Below are 17,598 nucleotides of genomic sequence, written 5' to 3'. Positions count from 1 at the left end.
CAACACCGAGCTGTGTACTCATGGACCGAGGAGAGAGGAGGGGGGGGGGGACTGGCGGACAACTGCCAGGTAGATTTAGCAGGTTTGTGCAGGTGTAATGCACCTGAAACAGTTTATTTTCCGGGTGGGGCGACTCTCTCTCTCTCTCTCTCTCTCTCTCTCTCTCTCTCTCTCTCTCTCTCTCTCTCTCTCTCTCTCTCTCTCTCTCTATCTCAGGTGGAAATAGTTTCTTTTTCCGGGTGTGGCGGGTGTGCAGTGTTGTTTTGTGCACACGTGCTGCATGTTGCACTTGGTACCCGGCACCAGGCTGATCGCAAGATATCGAAAAGCAGCGCGGTTTGTGATAGCAATCACACTGAGATTATCTGTTTATTTCTTGTGTGGGTAATGGGATGAGAACCCGCTGAGAGGTGGAGGGCAGACATGAAGCTTGAAGGGATTAAATTGAGAGGCACAGGGTGTCTGTTTTTCGGGTGTATAGGATGGTGTACCATCAATCCGTGCAGGGCTGGTTGCAGTTAAGTCGATTGCCGGGTATTGGCTACCTATTGCAGAACCTTTAACCTCTATCCTTGTGAAATACAGTTCCATCATCTGGTCAAATTTGCTTCTTTTTTTAATTTCAGTCCTGCACTTGTTTTGTTGTGATTAACCGACACCAAGTTCCTGACTGATGAATGAATTCTAGTTGAGTTCATGACAGCAGCAAATAATGTATTGAGTGAAAATGTTTACATCTCCTTTCTTTCTTACCAAGTAAGATCGTTGATGCGTACTTGTGAAATATTTCTTGTTGTGTTTGTTTGTTTGTTTATTTGTTTGTTTGTTGGTTGGTTGGTTTGTCGGATTATTTGTTGGTTTGTTTGTTACATAAAAGTATGCATTATATAAACAGAAATAGCCAATGAAGTTCGCCCAAATTTTTCTTTCTTGTCCCACCGAGCGCGTCAAACAAAGGTGCTTGATAATTTGTAGATCTTACTGTCGATACATTGTTGTTGTTGTTGTTGTTGTTGTTGTTGTTGTTGTTTTCCGTCTTGACTGGTATTTCAAAGCCTACATGTTCAATGAGCATTAAAGTTGTCTATGTTTATATGTCTATGTCTATATTTTGTTTTAGAGCCCACGGTGTACTTTGGTAGCGGGGACTACACTGGTATAGACCTACATGTTACACACGTTATGTTGCAGAGCCCACGGTGTACTTTGGTAGCGGGGACTACACTGGTATAGACCTACATGTTACACACGTTATGTTGCAGAGCCCACGGTGTACTTTGGTAGCGGGGACTACACTGGTATAGACCTGCATGTTACACACGTTATGTTCCAGAGCCCACGGTGTACTTTGGTAGCGGGGACTACACTGGTACAGATCTATATGTTACACACGTTATGTTCCAGAGCCCACGGTGTACTTTGGTAGCGGGGACTACGCGGTGGACGAGAGCGAGGGCTTCGTGGAGGTGGCGGTGTGGCGCACTGGTACAGACCTCAGCAAGCCGTCCTCCGTCACAGTCAGGTCCAAGAAGTCCAAGCCCAAGTCTGCTGATGGTGAGCTGTCTGAGCTCTTGGGTTGATTGTTTGTGGGGTTGGTTTGTTGGTTAGTTGGTGTGATTTGTGTGTTTTATTTTGTGGGGTTGGTTTGTTGGTTAGTTGGTGTGATGTGTGTGTTTTATTTTGTGGGGTTGGTTTGTTGGTTAGTTGGTGTGATGTGTGTGTTTTATTTGTACATGTGACAGTTTTCAAACATTATGCACAGTTGCTCTTTGTGTTTCTCTTTTCTGCGATTATTCACATGAACAAAACCGTCGCGATATAACCTTGAATGGTTGAAAACGCCGTTAAACACCAAATAAATAATAAACATGAACAACACTGTCGCGATATAACCTTGAACGGTTGAAAACGACGTTAAACACCAAATAAAAAAAGAACATGAACAAAACATTGTTTTGAAAATATGGTATTGTTGTTACATGTATGCACTCATACAGTAAATATTATTAATGCTGCAGTGGTAACAATCATTTTTATCGTTTTGAATTGAGTTCTGATCATTTCTTTCTTTTACATTTCCTCAGCTGGCATTGACTACGTGGCTGTCAATAAGATCCTCGACTTTGCCCCCGGTGTGACCATGCAAAGGGTCAAGGTCACCATCCTGGATGACCTTGGACGTCCCAAGGTCGAGGGACCGGAAACATTCCAGTTGCTTCTACGCATGCCCAGTGCGGCCATGCTTGGAGACCCGTCGGAGGCTGTGATCACGATCAACGATTCCATTTCTGATGGTGTGTGTCAGATTAGTTTGGTCTAAACTTTATCTAATTATTTTTCTTCTGCTTAAAGTAGTTCTTAGTTGTTCATATGTTCAACGTGTTGACAATCGTTAGTAGATGCATAGTATTCGTGTTATTTTAAGCATTATTACCCAAAAAAAAGAAATAATTTTTTTTTAAAAACATTATTGGTATGTTAAGCACAAGTAAGTTTGATTCAGTGAGTTGTCTTTAAAGTAAGTCTTTTGTGAGCTCATCAAGAAAAAGAGCATGGAAAGCTTAGTCTGGCTGCTAAGTATCACATTTTTATGACAGTTGTTGAAGTTTTGGGGTAGGGTAGCGGTGGATGTCAATGACGTAGAAACGGATTCCAATGGTACATTAAAAGATTGTAGACTGTACTGTTTGTCTGTCTACTTAAAACACCACTAGGTCGACGCACTGTAAATGTAACGTTTTGTTTTGTCAATACTTAAAACACCACTAGGTCGACGCACTGTAAATGTAACGTTTTGTTTTGTCAATACTTAAAACACCACTAGGTCGACGCACTGTAAATGTAACGTTTTGTTTTGTCAATACTTAAAACACCACTAGGTCGACGCACTGTAAGATAATGTAACGTTTTGTTTTGTCAATACTTAAAACACCACTTGGTCGACGCACTGTAAATGTAACGTTTTGTTTTGTCAATACTTAAAACACCACTAGGTCGACGCACTGTAAGATAATGTAACGTTTTGTTTTGTCAATACTTAAAACACCACTAGGTCGACGCACTGTAAGATAATGTAACGTTTTGTTTTGTCAATACTTAAAACACCACTAGGTCGACGCACTGTAAATGTAACGTTTTGTTTTGTCAATACTTAAAACGTTCCAATAACCTACAATTCTTTCTTTTTTTAATACTGAAATTTGGTTAGCAGTCTGTCTGTTTTTGGATTTTGACCAAATCTTATCGTATCCTCGTATCTCCCCAGTACCCACCATGCAGTTCAAGGAGGATGAGCTAGAGGTCCGGGAGGAGGACGGGGTGGTGGGGGCGGTGGTCAGACGGTCCGGGGACGTCAGCCAACAGTCCGAGGTCCGGTGCTACACGCGCCAAGCCACGGCCAAGGTCGCTCAGGACTACGAGGAACGGCCCGACACCAACGACTCGCTCATCGTCTTCAACCCCGGTCAGTGCAGTGAAGGGGTGAAAGGGAAGGGGGTTGTGAAATGAACGCGTTGAAATAAAAAGGGAGGGGGAAATAGGGAGGCAAAATTGGAAGTGAAATGGGGGAATGGGTGTCTTTTGCATAGATCTAAGAGTGAGGATTCACTCACACACGCTTTCTATCTCCGTCTCGCTCTGTCTGTCTGTCTGTCTGTCTGTCTGTCTGTCTGTCTGTCTGTCTGTCTCTCTCTCTCTCTCTCTCTCTCTCTCTCTCTCTTTCTCTCTCTCTCCCTATCTCTCTCTCTCTCTCTCTCTCTCTCTCTGTCTCTGTCTCTCTCTCTCTCTCTCTCTCTCTCTCTCTCTCTCTCTCTCTCTCTCTCTCTCTTTCTCTCATTTCAGTACTACCTCGCACCAAAGAGTGTATCCCTCCGTATGGATACACTCTTTGCTCGCACTTCCTTCCCTGGCCTTGTCCTCCCGCTCCCCCATCTCCCCCATCCCCCCATCTCCCCCATCCCCCCATCTCCCCCATCCCCCCATCCCCTCCTTTCCTCCCGTCCCACCGTCCCTCTCTCTCAAGACGTACTGCATATTTGACATGACAAACGGACCCTAGCGAATACCTGACACTCATCGACAACTATCTCTCCACCCTCCGCTGCCACTGTCAGAGTGCCTGGAACTCTCCCCCTTCCAGCGGCAATGGGGCGAGCAGGGAACAACGGGCTGTGACGCCTGCCTTCTTGTCTCTGGGCTCTCTGAGCTTTGAACCCGACAGCAGGAATGAAGCGGAGGGGTCCGTGGTTTTAAAGATACACTCCGCCTCGTGAAAACTATTCGCCTCGCTGTCTCGGGTCTGGCCAGGCTTTTTCTTGGGATACGATCATCCCTCCACCTGGTCACATACCAATAATCAACACCCTTAGGTTTTTTGTTTTTGTCTGTTCTTCGTCTTTTTACTATGGCGAGAGTTGAGAGGTCTTCACTGTTTGAAAGGTACGGTACTTCTTGTGTACACGGCCATCTTCACTGACAGCTCTGTCCAGGTTTTCACACGGAATACGAACATCATTTCACTTGGACACATACGTGAACTCAATGTATAGCGTGGCTGCATTCTGTGCAGAGTGGGATTTTTTTTTTTTTTTTTTTTTTTGCCGATGTAATTTAGCAGATAGATATAGGTGTCACAGCAGATAGATATAGGTGTCACAGCAGATAGATATAGGTGTCACAGCAGATAGATATAGGTGTCACTTGCCAAATGTATTCTAAAAAGTCTGCCACTCTGCAACGGAAGCAGCCCGGATGTTGATTTTAGGCATGTGACGGATGCTGTTGTCGCACGGTAAAGATCTGTAACGAGAGTTGTTGAGGTGAAGTTGATCGCTTGAACAAGAAGGATTGTACCTGTCTTTTTTTTAATTTTTTTTAGACTTCCTTTCCAATGACGAAAATAGAGCCAATAGAGGCTCTCGGTTCTTGAAACGGCTTTTTTTTTTAACCGTTACTCGTTGTCTGCATCAGCATTTTAGATGTGATGGTTCGGACAGTTGGTACAGTTCTTCCAGTCGCTAAGCCTTCTCTGTCTGAAAATAAAAGGGTTTTTTAACTTCTAGTGTTGTTGTGTCTTGCGATCTTTTTCCCGGAGCTAAAAACCTGTGTAGAGAAGAGCAAACAAAGGCACAAGAAAAGCAGAGCACACAAGAAGAAACAAAAACATCCAGGTGTTTAGATACCACAATACTTGTTTTTGTGTCCGTAAATATGTTTTGAAAAGTTCGGATCCTCAGTTTTAAACATTCAGATGCAATTCAAGGAGCTGGGTGCTGATGCTGTGATATTTATATGCCCTGGAGTTGCAGGCCTAGGGCACACAATAGTGTTCGCGGCTAAGTTACTTTGACAACAGGAAAAGCCCTTACGTCAGTGTTCAGCCGTTGTCAGAACACTGGTAAACGTTTCACCGGTATACCACCCAAGAAAGGGCCGCTGTAGGGGAACATTCTTTCACACTTTTGACTGTCTTGAGTGGTCGTGGTTGTTGTACTTTTGCCACTTAATTCTTCATAAAACCTAACAAGGAATGGGGCGAAGTCGACTTCACGAAGCTGGCTGCACAAAGCTCTGGCACTGTGTTTTCCATAACAAGACTTCGCGAAGCTGGCTGCACAAAGCTCTGGCACTGTGTTTTCCATAACAAGACTTCGCGAATCTGGCTGCACAAAGCTCTGGCACTGTGTTTTCCATAACAAGACTTCGCGAAGCTGGCTGCACAAAGCTCTGGCACTGTGTTTTCCATAACAAGACTTCGCGAAGCTGGCTGCACAAAGCTCTGGCACTGTGTTTTCCATAACAAGACTTCGCGAAGCTGGCTGCACAAAGCTCTGGCACTGTGTTTTCCATAACAAGACTTCGCGAAGCTGGCTGCACAAAGCTCTGGCACTGTGTTTTCCATAACAAGACTTCGCGAAGCTGGCTGCACAAAGCTCTGGCACTGTGTTTTCCATAACAAGACTTCGCGAAGCTGGCTGCACAAAGCTCTGGCACTGTGTTTTCCATAACAAGACTTCGCGAATCTGGCTGCACAAAGCTCTGGCACTGTGTTTTCCATAACAAGACTTCGCGAATCTGACTGCACAAAGCTCTGGCACTGTGTTTTCCATAACAAGACTTCGCGAAGCTGGCTGCACAAAGCTCTGGCACTGTGTTTTCCATAACAAGACTTCGCGAAGCTGGCTGCACAAAGCTCTGGCACTGTGTTTTCCATAACAAGACTTCGCGAATCTGACTGCACAAAGCTCTGGCACTGTGTTTTCCATAACAAGACTTCGCGAAGCTGGCTGCACAAAGCTCTGGCACTGTGTTTTCCATAACAAGACTTCGCGAATCTGGCTGCACAAAGCTCTGGCACTGTGTTTTCCATAACAAGACTTCGCGAAGCTGGCTGCACAAAGCTCTGGCACTGTGTTTTCCATAACAAGACTTCGCGAAGCTGGCTGCACAAAGCTCTGGCACTGTGTTTTCCATAACAAGACTTCGCGAATCTGGCTGCACAAAGCTCTGGCACTGTGTTTTCCATAACAAGACTTCGCGAAGCTGGCTGCACAAAGCTCTGGCACTGTGTTTTCCATAACAAGACTTCGCGAAGCTGGCTGCACAAAGCTCTGGCACTGTGTTTTCCATAACAAGACTTCGCGAAGCTGGCTGCACAAAGCTCTGGCACTGTGTTTTCCATAACAAGACTTCGCGAAGCTGGCTGCACAAAGCTCTGGCACTGTGTTTTCCATAACAAGACTTCGCGAAGCTGGCTGCACAAAGCTCTGGCACTGTGTTTTCCATAACAAGACTTCGCGAAGCTGGCTGCACAAAGCTCTGGCACTGTGTTTTCCATAACAAGACTTCGCGAATCTGGCTGCACAAAGCTCTGGCACTGTGTTTTCCATAACAAGACTTCGCGAATCTGACTGCACAAAGCTCTGGCACTGTGTTTTCCATAACAAGACTTCGCGAAGCTGGCTGCACAAAGCTCTGGCACTGTGTTTTCCATAACAAGACTTCGCGAAGCTGGCTGCACAAAGCTCTGGCACTGTGTTTTCCATAACAAGACTTCGCGAATCTGACTGCACAAAGCTCTGGCACTGTGTTTTCCATAACAAGACTTCGCGAAGCTGGCTGCACAAAGCTCTGGCACTGTGTTTTCCATAACAAGACTTCGCGAAGCTGGCTGCACAAAGCTCTGGCACTGTGTTTTCCATAACAAGACTTCGCGAAGCTGGCTGCACAAAGCTCTGGCACTGTGTTTTCCATAACAAGACTTCGCGAAGCTGGCTGCACAAAGCTCTGGCACTGTGTTTTCCATAACAAGACTTCGCGAAGCTGGCTGCACAAAGCTCTGGCACTGTGTTTTCCATAACAAGACTTCGCGAAGCTGGCTGCACAAAGCTCTGGCACTGTGTTTTCCATAACAAGACTTCGCGAAGCTGGCTGCACAAAGCTCTGGCACTGTGTTTTCCATAACAAGACTTCGCGAAGCTGGCTGCACAAAGCTCTGGCACTGTGTTTTCCATAACAAGACTTCGCGAAGCTGGCTGCACAAAGCTCTGGCACTGTGTTTTCCATAACAAGACTTCGCGAAGCTGGCTGCACAAAGCTCTGGCACTGTGTTTTCCATAACAAGACTTCGCGAAGCTGGCTGCACAAAGCTCTGGCACTGTGTTTTCCATAACAAGACTTCGCGAATCTGGCTGCACAAAGCTCTGGCACTGTGTTTTCCATAACAAGACTTCGCGAATCTGACTGCACAAAGCTCTGGCACTGTGTTTTCCATAACAAGACTTCGCGAAGCTGGCTGCACAAAGCTCTGGCACTGTGTTTTCCATAACAAGACTTCGCGAAGCTGGCTGCACAAAGCTCTGGCACTGTGTTTTCCATAACAAGACTTCGCGAATCTGGCTGCACAAAGCTCTGGCACTGTGTTTTCCATAACAAGACTTCGCGAAGCTGGCTGCACAAAGCTCTGGCACTGTGTTTTCCATAACAAGACTTCGCGAATCTGGCTGCACAAAGCTCTGGCACTGTGTTTTCCATAACAAGACTTCGCGAAGCTGGCTGCACAAAGCTCTGGCACTGTGTTTTCCATAACAAGACTTCGCGAAGCTGGCTGCACAAAGCTCTGGCACTGTGTTTTCCATAACAAGACTTCGCGAATCTGGCTGCACAAAGCTCTGGCACTGTGTTTTCCATAACAAGACTTCGCGAAGCTGGCTGCACAAAGCTCTGGCACTGTGTTTTCCATAACAAGACTTCGCGAAGCTGGCTGCACAAAGCTCTGGCACTGTGTTTTCCATAACAAGACTTCGCGAAGCTGGCTGCACAAAGCTCTGGCACTGTGTTTTCCATAACAAGACTTCGCGAAGCTGGCTGCACAAAGCTCTGGCACTGTGTTTTCCATAACAAGACTTCGCGAAGCTGGCTGCACAAAGCTCTGGCACTGTGTTTTCCATAACAAGACTTCGCGAAGCTGGCTGCACAAAGCTCTGGCACTGTGTTTTCCATAACAAGACTTCGCGAATCTGGCTGCACAAAGCTCTGGCACTGTGTTTTCCATAACAAGACTTCGCGAATCTGACTGCACAAAGCTCTGGCACTGTGTTTTCCATAACAAGACTTCGCGAAGCTGGCTGCACAAAGCTCTGGCACTGTGTTTTCCATAACAAGACTTCGCGAAGCTGGCTGCACAAAGCTCTGGCACTGTGTTTTCCATAACAAGACTTCGCGAATCTGACTGCACAAAGCTCTGGCACTGTGTTTTCCATAACAAGACTTCGCGAAGCTGGCTGCACAAAGCTCTGGCACTGTGTTTTCCATAACAAGACTTCGCGAAGCTGGCTGCACAAAGCTCTGGCACTGTGTTTTCCATAACAAGACTTCGCGAAGCTGGCTGCACAAAGCTCTGGCACTGTGTTTTCCATAACAAGACTTCGCGAAGCTGGCTGCACAAAGCTCTGGCACTGTGTTTTCCATAACAAGACTTCGCGAAGCTGGCTGCACAAAGCTCTGGCACTGTGTTTTCCATAACAAGACTTCGCGAAGCTGGCTGCACAAAGCTCTGGCACTGTGTTTTCCATAACAAGACTTCGCGAAGCTGGCTGCACAAAGCTCTGGCACTGTGTTTTCCATAACAAGACTTCGCGAAGCTGGCTGCACAAAGCTCTGGCACTGTGTTTTCCATAACAAGACTTCGCGAAGCTGGCTGCACAAAGCTCTGGCACTGTGTTTTCCATAACAAGACTTCGCGAAGCTGGCTGCACAAAGCTCTGGCACTGTGTTTTCCATAACAAGACTTCGCGAAGCTGGCTGCACAAAGCTCTGGCACTGTGTTTTCCATAACAAGACTTCGCGAAGCTGGCTGCACGAAGCTCTGGCACTGTGTTTTCCATAACAAGACTTCGCGAATCTGGCTGCACAAAGCTCTGGCACTGTGTTTTCCATAACAAGACTTCGCGAAGCTGGCTGCACAAAGCTCTGGCACTGTGTTTTCCATAACAAGACTTCGCGAATCTGGCTGCACAAAGCTCTGGCACTGTGTTTTCCATAACAAGACTTCGCGAATCTGGCTGCACAAAGCTCTGGCACTGTGTTTTCCATAACAAGACTTCGCGAAGCTGGCTGCACAAAGCTCTGGCACTGTGTTTTCCATAACAAGACTTCGCGAATCTGGCTGCACAAAGCTCTGGCACTGTGTTTTCCATAACAAGACTTCGCGAAGCTGGCTGCACAAAGCTCTGGCACTGTGTTTTCCATAACAAGACTTCGCGAAGCTGGCTGCACAAAGCTCTGGCACTGTGTTTTCCATAACAAGACTTCGCGAAGCTGGCTGCACAAAGCTCTGGCACTGTGTTTTCCATAACAAGACTTCGCGAATCTGGCTGCACAAAGCTCTGGCACTGTGTTTTCCATAACAAGACTTCGCGAAGCTGGCTGCACAAAGCTCTGGCACTGTGTTTTCCATAACAAGACTTCGCGAATCTGGCTGCACAAAGCTCTGGCACTTTGTTTTCCATAACAAGACTTCGCGAAGCTGGCTGCACAAAGCTCTGGCACTGTGTTTTCCATAACAAGACTTCGCGAAGCTGGCTGCACAAAGCTCTGGCACTGTGTTTTCCATAACAAGACTTCGCGAAGCTGGCTGCACAAAGCTCTGGCACTGTGTTTTCCATAACAAGACTTCGCGAAGCTGGCTGCACAAAGCTCTGGCACTGTGTTTTCCATTACAAGACTTCGCGAAGCTGGCTGCACAAAGCTCTGGCACTGTGTTTTCCACAACAAGTCTTCGCGGAGTCGACTTTGAGGCTGTGAGGAGAGCCTCCGTCACGATGACCGATAGAGATCCATCCAGACTTTGAGGCTTTGAGGCTGTGAGGAGAGCATCCGTCACGATGACCGATAGAGATCCATCCAGACTTTGAGGCTGTGAGGAGAGCCTCCGTCACGATGACCGATAGAGATCCATCCAGACTTTGAGGCTGTGAGGAGAGCCTCCGTCACGATGACCGATAGAGATCCATCCAGACTTTGAGGCTGTGAGGAGAGCCTCCGTCACGATGACCGATAGAGATCCATCCAGACTTTGAGGCTTTGAGGCTGTGAGGAGAGCCTCCGTCACGATGACCGATAGAGATCCATCCAGACTTTGAGGCTTTGAGGCTGTGAGGAGAGCCTCCGTCACGATGACCGATAGAGATCCATCCAGACTTGTACATGCGCCGAAGGTATTCTTCCACTTCGATACATGCGGACATTGAACAGTGTGGCTGCTGTCTTCATTACGCTCGCCGCATTGATCGTCACTTTTGTTTTCTCTCTGTGCTTGATGTTTGGGCATCATGTGTTTTCTTTCCGAAGGCATAATTCGTTTAGGGTCTCCCTAACTCGTAACGTTGTGCTCGCTTGTTGTTCCTTGGTGGAAATGTTGTAATCAGCTAGGAAAGAACAAGAAGGAAACGAAATAAACGGGAGAAGAAGAAAAACGAAAAAGAAAGAAAAAAAAGAAAAGACGAAAATAAGAGACTAGATGAGAAAGAAAAGAAAAACGGTTTCTGTTCACTCTTGGACTACAAGCTTTCTGAATTGCTTACCGCAACATGTCGACTCTGCAAATTGGTTGCAGTTCTGGGTGTAAGTGTTCGAGTAATGCAGCGAGGTTCTTAAAGTTTCACTTTACTTGATTACATCTGCTGGCAGACAGACCAAAGCTTTGAAAAACACGTCGTTGTACTGCAATGCAAGAGCTCATTAGTTTTGAAGGCAATTTTGTTTGAGAGAACTATTTACAAATCTAAGTTCCTTGCAGGTATGCACAAAAAAGCTGTAATGCAGCGTTTGCACCGAGTATAGATGTTGCACTGCAGGAACAGTGACAGCGAACCTAGCTATGATGCCTCTCGCAATTGCTCCACCCACCCTCCCTCTCTATCTCTCTCTATATATAAATATATATATATATCTCTCTCTCTCCCCCCCCCTCCCTCTCTCTGGCTCTCTGTCTCTCGACCCACCCCCCTCTCTCTCTCTTTCTGTCTCTCCCTCTATCTCTGGGTCTCTCGCCCCTCTCTCTCTCTCTTTCTCTCTCTCTCTCTCTCTCTCTCTCTATCTCTCTCTCTCTCTCTCTCTCTCTCCTCTCTCTCCAATCTTCACCAATACTTACTCCCGACCCTATCCTACTCACGGCCTCCCCTTTCAACTACAAGCTGTGTGTTTCTGTGTCACTGTACCCAGGATACAGGCATGGGAGATCCCGATCACGTGACGGGTGTCAGTCAGTCTCAGACTTGTTGCTTTCCACAGAGTGAGGACTGATGTCAGGGGAGGGTGTTGCATTCAACTATCCGTTTTGTTTAGCTTTCCCCCCAGGGGAGAACAAGGAATAGACGTCTGCCATCATTTGTAAAGAGTGAACGACGTTTTAATTGTGGCATTTGCTTTACTTTTTCGCTTTCTTTTCTTTGTTAGATTTCTCCTTCTGTTATGTTGTCTTTTCTTTTCTTTTTTTGGGGTTGGGGTGGGGTTTTTCTTTGGTCTCCTTTTCCCAATTGTTATCTCATTTGCTCTTTCTGCATTCCTTTGTCGTTGCAAGAAGAATTCAGACCCATTTATCAACGTTCGCTTGCTCAACTCGTAGCCACTCTTGCTTTGAAACACGACGGTCTTGACAGGTGCTGTTTTGATCCCTTTGCTCTCTCTCTGTGTCTTTGACGGTGGTTTTTTTTTGGTGAGAATTCGGTTTAAAGATACCTTTCCTCTCACGAAACTCATCATGTCAACCAAGCTGAGTGTCTATCAAAGCTAATTGGAGAGAATAACTACAAAACACAAAATGAAGCTTCTTTGCAAAAACACATGCTAGTCAACAACATGAAGCAAAAAGTGGTCAATTCACACACACACACACACACACACACACACACACACACACACACACACACACACACACGGGCGCACACACAGACACAGACAGACACACACACACACACACACACACAGAGTCACACACACACACACACCTTTACTTACCTGAACACACTTTGATTGTCATTACAGGTGAGTACGAGAAGCTGTGTGAAGTGTTTATCATCAACGATACGCGCTACGAGGGGGAGGAGCGGTTCCGATTGGTGCTGGGCTCACCCGACAGCGAGACACTCGACAGGGCGGCCGTCGGCAAGCGCGACTTCACCTATGTCGTCATCAAGGACGACGGAGACAGTAAGTTTGTGATGTCACCTTCTCAGTCTTTGAGACTTTTTGTCGGACGTCGTTCATGAAGTCCTGCGAAGCCTATGGTCGAGCGTTGTGTACGTGTTAGAGTTAGTTCCAGGTAAGCACTCACGCGTGCGTTCAACGGAAAATGTGGATTTCTGTCTGTAGTTGACTCTGTTTCTGTCTGTAGTTGACTCTGTTTCTGTCTGTAGTTGACTCTGTTTCTGTCTGTAGTTGACTCTGTTTCTGTCTGTAGTTGACTCTGTTTCTGTCTGTAGTTGACTCTGTTTCTGTCTGTAGTTGACTCTGTTTCTGTCTGTAGTTGACTCTGTTTCTGTCTGTAGTTGACTCTGTTTCTGTCTGTAGTTGACTCTGTTTCTGTCTGTAGTTGACTCTGTTTCTGTCTGTAGTTGACTCTGTTTCTGTCTGTAGTTGACTCTGTTTCTGTCTGTAGTTGACTCTGTTTCTGTCTGTAGTTGACTCTGTTTCTGTCTGTAGTTGACTCTGTTTCTGTCTGTAGTTGACTCTGTTTCTGTCTGTAGTTGACTCTGTTTCTGTCTGTAGTTGACTCTGTTTCTGTCTGTAGTTGACTCTGTTTCTGTCTTTACGTGTCTCAGTCTCCGTGTCAACAGAGTCCTTGCTAATCAACGTTTCACTGTCCTGCCAATGTTCAGAGCCGATCATCCAGCTGTCTGACAACAGGTTCACGTGTCTCAATCTTCGTGTTGCCAATCAAACATTTACTTTATTGTCCTTCAAATGTTCAGAGCTGATCATCCAGCTGTCTGACAACAAGTTCACGTGTCTCAATCTTCGTGTTGCCAATCAAACATTTACTTTATTGTCCTTCCAATGTTCAGAGCTGATCATCCAGCTGTCTGACAACAAGTTCACGTGTCTCAATCTTCGCGTTGCCAATCAAACATTTACTTTATTGTTCTGCCAATGTTCAGAGCTGATCATCCAGCTGTCTGACAACAAGTTCACGTGTCTCAATCTTCGTGTTTCCAATCAAACATTTACTTTATTGTCCTTCCAATGTTCAGAGCCGATCATCCAGCTGTCTGACAACAAGTTCACGTGTATCAATCTTCGTGTTGCCAATCAAACATTTACTTTATTGTCCTTCCAATGTTCAGAGCTGATCATCCAGCTGTCTGATAACAAGTTCACGTGTCTCAATCTTTGTGTTGCCAATCAAACATTTACTTTATTGTTCTCCCAATGTTCAGAGCCGATCATCCAGCTGTCTGACAACAAGTTCACGTGTCTCAATCTTCGTGTTGCCAATCAAACATTTTCTTTATTGTCCTTCAAATGTTCAGAGCTGATCATCCAGCTGTCTGACAACAAGTCCACGTGTCTCAATCTTCGTGTTGCCAATCAAACATTTACTTTATTGTCCTCCCAATGTTCAGAGCCGATCATCCAGCTGTCTGACAACAAGTCCACGTGTCTCAATCTTCGTGTTGCCAATCAAACATTTTCTTTATTGTCCTTCAAATGTTCAGAGCTGATCATCCAGCTGTCTGACAACAAGTCCACGTGTCTCAATCTTCGTGTTGCCAATCAAACATTTTCTTTATTGTCCTCCCAATGTTCAGAGCCGATCATCCAGCTGTCTGACAACAAGTTCACGGTGCGGGAGCCCATGTTCAAGGAGGAGTCGTCCGTCCTGAGGATCCCGGTGGAGAGGGAGGGCGACCTGAGCGAGACGGCTGTCGTCACCGTCAATACCAAGGACGGCAGTGCTGACGCCGGCAAGGACTACAACGGGTTCTTCAAAGGTCGGGAATGCTCTCTAAACACAAGTGTTAAAAACAATCTCAGCAACTTTTATATAGTGATTTGTTGAAGTTGTTCAAGACGATGAGTACTATCTTGTGTTTACAGGAATAAATGCTATCCCTAGTCGTTGTTGTTCTACCCTTTTACATGTTTGAGTGATAAGACCGAAAATGGGAAAATTAAAAACGTCCTCCACTTGCCCTCAAAACAGAAGTGTTCAACTTTTCAACACACTTCTGTAACAAGTTTTGAACACTTTGTGAAATAGCACATCATTCTACTAGCAAACGAGGCACATATAATAAACACATCATTAGGCTATATGACATAGACTACAACGGCTTCTTCAAAGGTCTGCACCACTAAACACAAGTGTTCCGTTTTTGAACACACTTCTGTAACACGTTTCGGACACTTTGTGAAATAGCACATCATTCTACTAGAAAAAGATGCACACATTATAAACACAACATTCATTGAAAGCCTAGAGAACGTGACACTACGTGTGCTACTTTTGCCAATGTAGATCTCAGGCCTCGATCACCGGTCATTGGCGCATATGTTATTTGTACATGACGCATTGGTCGACTATCCAATAGTTTTGACATGAACAGGAGCTCTTCTGACTGAACCTTATTTTTTGTTTTTTGTTGTGGTGTGTTGTAGTCATGGTATTTGGACCTATCATATTTTCAGTCCAGGCCAAACTGTCATAGTGTCCTCTCAGTCTGAGAACAACACTGTGCATCATGAAGGTATGTTTGCTTCTTTGCTGGCATTGGATTACTTCGGGTAATGTCCAATATGGAGGCTGGAACTTGATTTGTGTTTGATTTGTGTGTGACAGAAATCGTGTTCGGAGCGAACGTGTCGCGGCAAGACGTGGACATCGAGATCCTGTTTGACAAGATCAAGGAGATGAGAGAGGTCTTCACGGTTCACCTCAAGCAGCGCTCTGGGACGGCAGAGGTCAAGGTCAGTAATATAACACTATATAACTAACCATTGCGTGTCGCGTCAATGTTTTTCTTGTCTATTTCCCTGCCTCTCTGTGTGTCCTTATTTGTCCGTAAGTGTGGGGTAAGTGTGGGGTACTGATGACTTACGAAAACGTAAGATGGGACTCCCATGGGCAATGACAATGTGTTTCTTTGTAAGCCTACGATTCGATCTCAGTGAGACGGTTTTAGTAATTATGTTTTAATTGTTCACCTGCGAGTCTCTCTGGGTTTTATTATTATTTTCCTGAGTCATTGCTTTGTCTCTCTCACACAGACATCGAAGGCGATCGTGTTCATCGAGGAGCGAACAGAGGTTGCTGACGTCACTTTCCCCACCAAACCCGTCGTGGTATCACTACGGGATTACGACCGCTCTGAGGATGCCGAGCAGAACCCCGTACAGGGATACCCGCTTGTCTGCATCACGGTAAGGGTCCTCTGTTAGGTGTACTAGTTTGTCACACAATTCTGAATTGGTATACCCGTTTGACTATTTCACAGTAGGTACCTAGAGCTAGGCTATGATATGTATATATTACGACCGCTCTGAGGATGCCGAGCAGAACCCCGAACAGGGATACCCGCTTGTCTGCATCACGGTAAGTTGTCCTCTGTGGCGTGTACCGGTTTGTTAAACAATCCTGTAATGGGTATACCCGTTCGACTGTATCACAGTATGTGCCTCTACATTTCTTGTGGCGGTTTGGCAAGAGTCCTGATAAAGGATGTCCACGTATTACGGTCTGTATTCCCGTGTTACGTGTGCTGGCTTGTTAGAATCTTGTGTGGGGATCCCCACTTTTCTGTATGACGGAAGCTATACGTCTTTGTTGCTGGTTTGGCCAGAATCTGGTATGGGAAAACCCGTCGTCGGTTTTACGTTATGTATTCCTGTTTTTGTGTAACGCCATATGGTAACTAAAATAAAAGCGGCGACGAAGTCTTCTTGAAGACATTCATTGTCCTTCTCTTTTCAAGGGTTTGAACAATCACTTTTCTTGTAGACAGTCATGGTCAGTATTGCTCCCAGGGGGTTGAACAATCACTTTTCTTGCAGACAGTCATGGTCACTATTGCTCCCAGGGGGTTGCGGGTGCACTTTTCAGGACAGTCAGTGTTTTCTCACTATTGTCTCGTGGAAGATTCTGAGTATCGTTTTCCCTACTTAGTACCCAGTCACGGTCTCGCTTCCGTGAGCCCGGAGTGTAAGTTTACATGGCAGCAAGGGGAACAAAGCATCCAGATGGAGAAAACGCTTTCTGTCTACGGAACTTCTTGGCGGCTAACGGTTGCCACTGAGTGAAGGCGTTTACTGTTTCATAGCTTACATTTCTGAAAGTCAATCTTGGACGACGTTGAACAAGTGCAAGAAAAAGGGGTTCGGGTTCATTTATTGTTGTTATAACAATCTGCTGTTTATTGTTTCCAAGTGTTTGTTCGCTTCGTTAAAAAAAACAATAGTGCGCTTAATGAAAATCGTGCGCCCGCTTGTAGGTTTGTGGATGCGGGGTTGTGGTTTGATGTTTGAAACGTTGTCGGTTGTTTATCTTGAAAGCATTAAAGCATTTGTGTCCTAATGGATATATCTTGAACGTGTGTGTCGTAATGGATACATCTTGAACGTGTGTGTCGTAATGGATACATCTTGAACGTGTGTGTCGTAATGGATACATCTTGAACGTGTGTGTCGTAATGGATACATCTTGAACGTGTGTGTCGTAGTGGATACATCTTGAACGTGTGTGTCGTAGTGGATACATCTTGAACGTTTGAAAACTCTGTTCAACTCACTGTTCGTACTTGCGCGGAATCAAAAGAAGAGTTCAGTTGTATTTTTCTTCGCGGGCATTCACAATTACTGACTAGCAGCAGCACCAACAGCAGCAGAAAAGAACAAGAACAAAAACAAACAACAACAACAACAACAACAACAACAACAACAACAACAACAACAAAAACAACAATAATTCTTTCAAGATATTCCGCGAAGATCACAAACAAAGAAGATAAAAACTGAAAACAGCTGTGCCAAATGCTTACACCTAAGCCACAGCCGTAAAACTTCAAGATTGTTTTTTGAGGACCAGCTCCCTCAGGCAAGATTAGG

At 45.6% G+C, this 17,598-nt stretch overlaps 1 protein-coding gene across 1 annotated transcript in view; it reads left to right on the top strand.

Annotated features, from left to right (window-relative positions):
• The window catches only part of LOC138969533 (FRAS1-related extracellular matrix protein 2-like), a gene marked incomplete in the record, with an annotated part of 314,415 nt that overhangs the window by 275,697 nt on the left and 21,120 nt on the right, over positions 1–17,598 (top strand). The window contains 7 exon segments of the mRNA XM_070342359.1: positions 1,405–1,554; positions 2,085–2,294; positions 3,266–3,463; positions 12,544–12,708; positions 14,307–14,489; positions 15,338–15,465; positions 15,766–15,918. Of these exon segments, the coding sequence (XP_070198460.1) occupies positions 1,405–1,554; positions 2,085–2,294; positions 3,266–3,463; positions 12,544–12,708; positions 14,307–14,489; positions 15,338–15,465; positions 15,766–15,918 (1,187 nt within the window).

This window comes from Littorina saxatilis, linkage group LG6 (assembly GCF_037325665.1).
Source record: "Littorina saxatilis isolate snail1 linkage group LG6, US_GU_Lsax_2.0, whole genome shotgun sequence".
In the NCBI taxonomy this organism is placed as follows: domain Eukaryota; kingdom Metazoa; phylum Mollusca; class Gastropoda; order Littorinimorpha; family Littorinidae; genus Littorina; species Littorina saxatilis.
The sequence above is the reverse complement of the archived record's forward strand: the minus strand, read 5'-3'. Positions and strand labels throughout refer to the sequence as shown.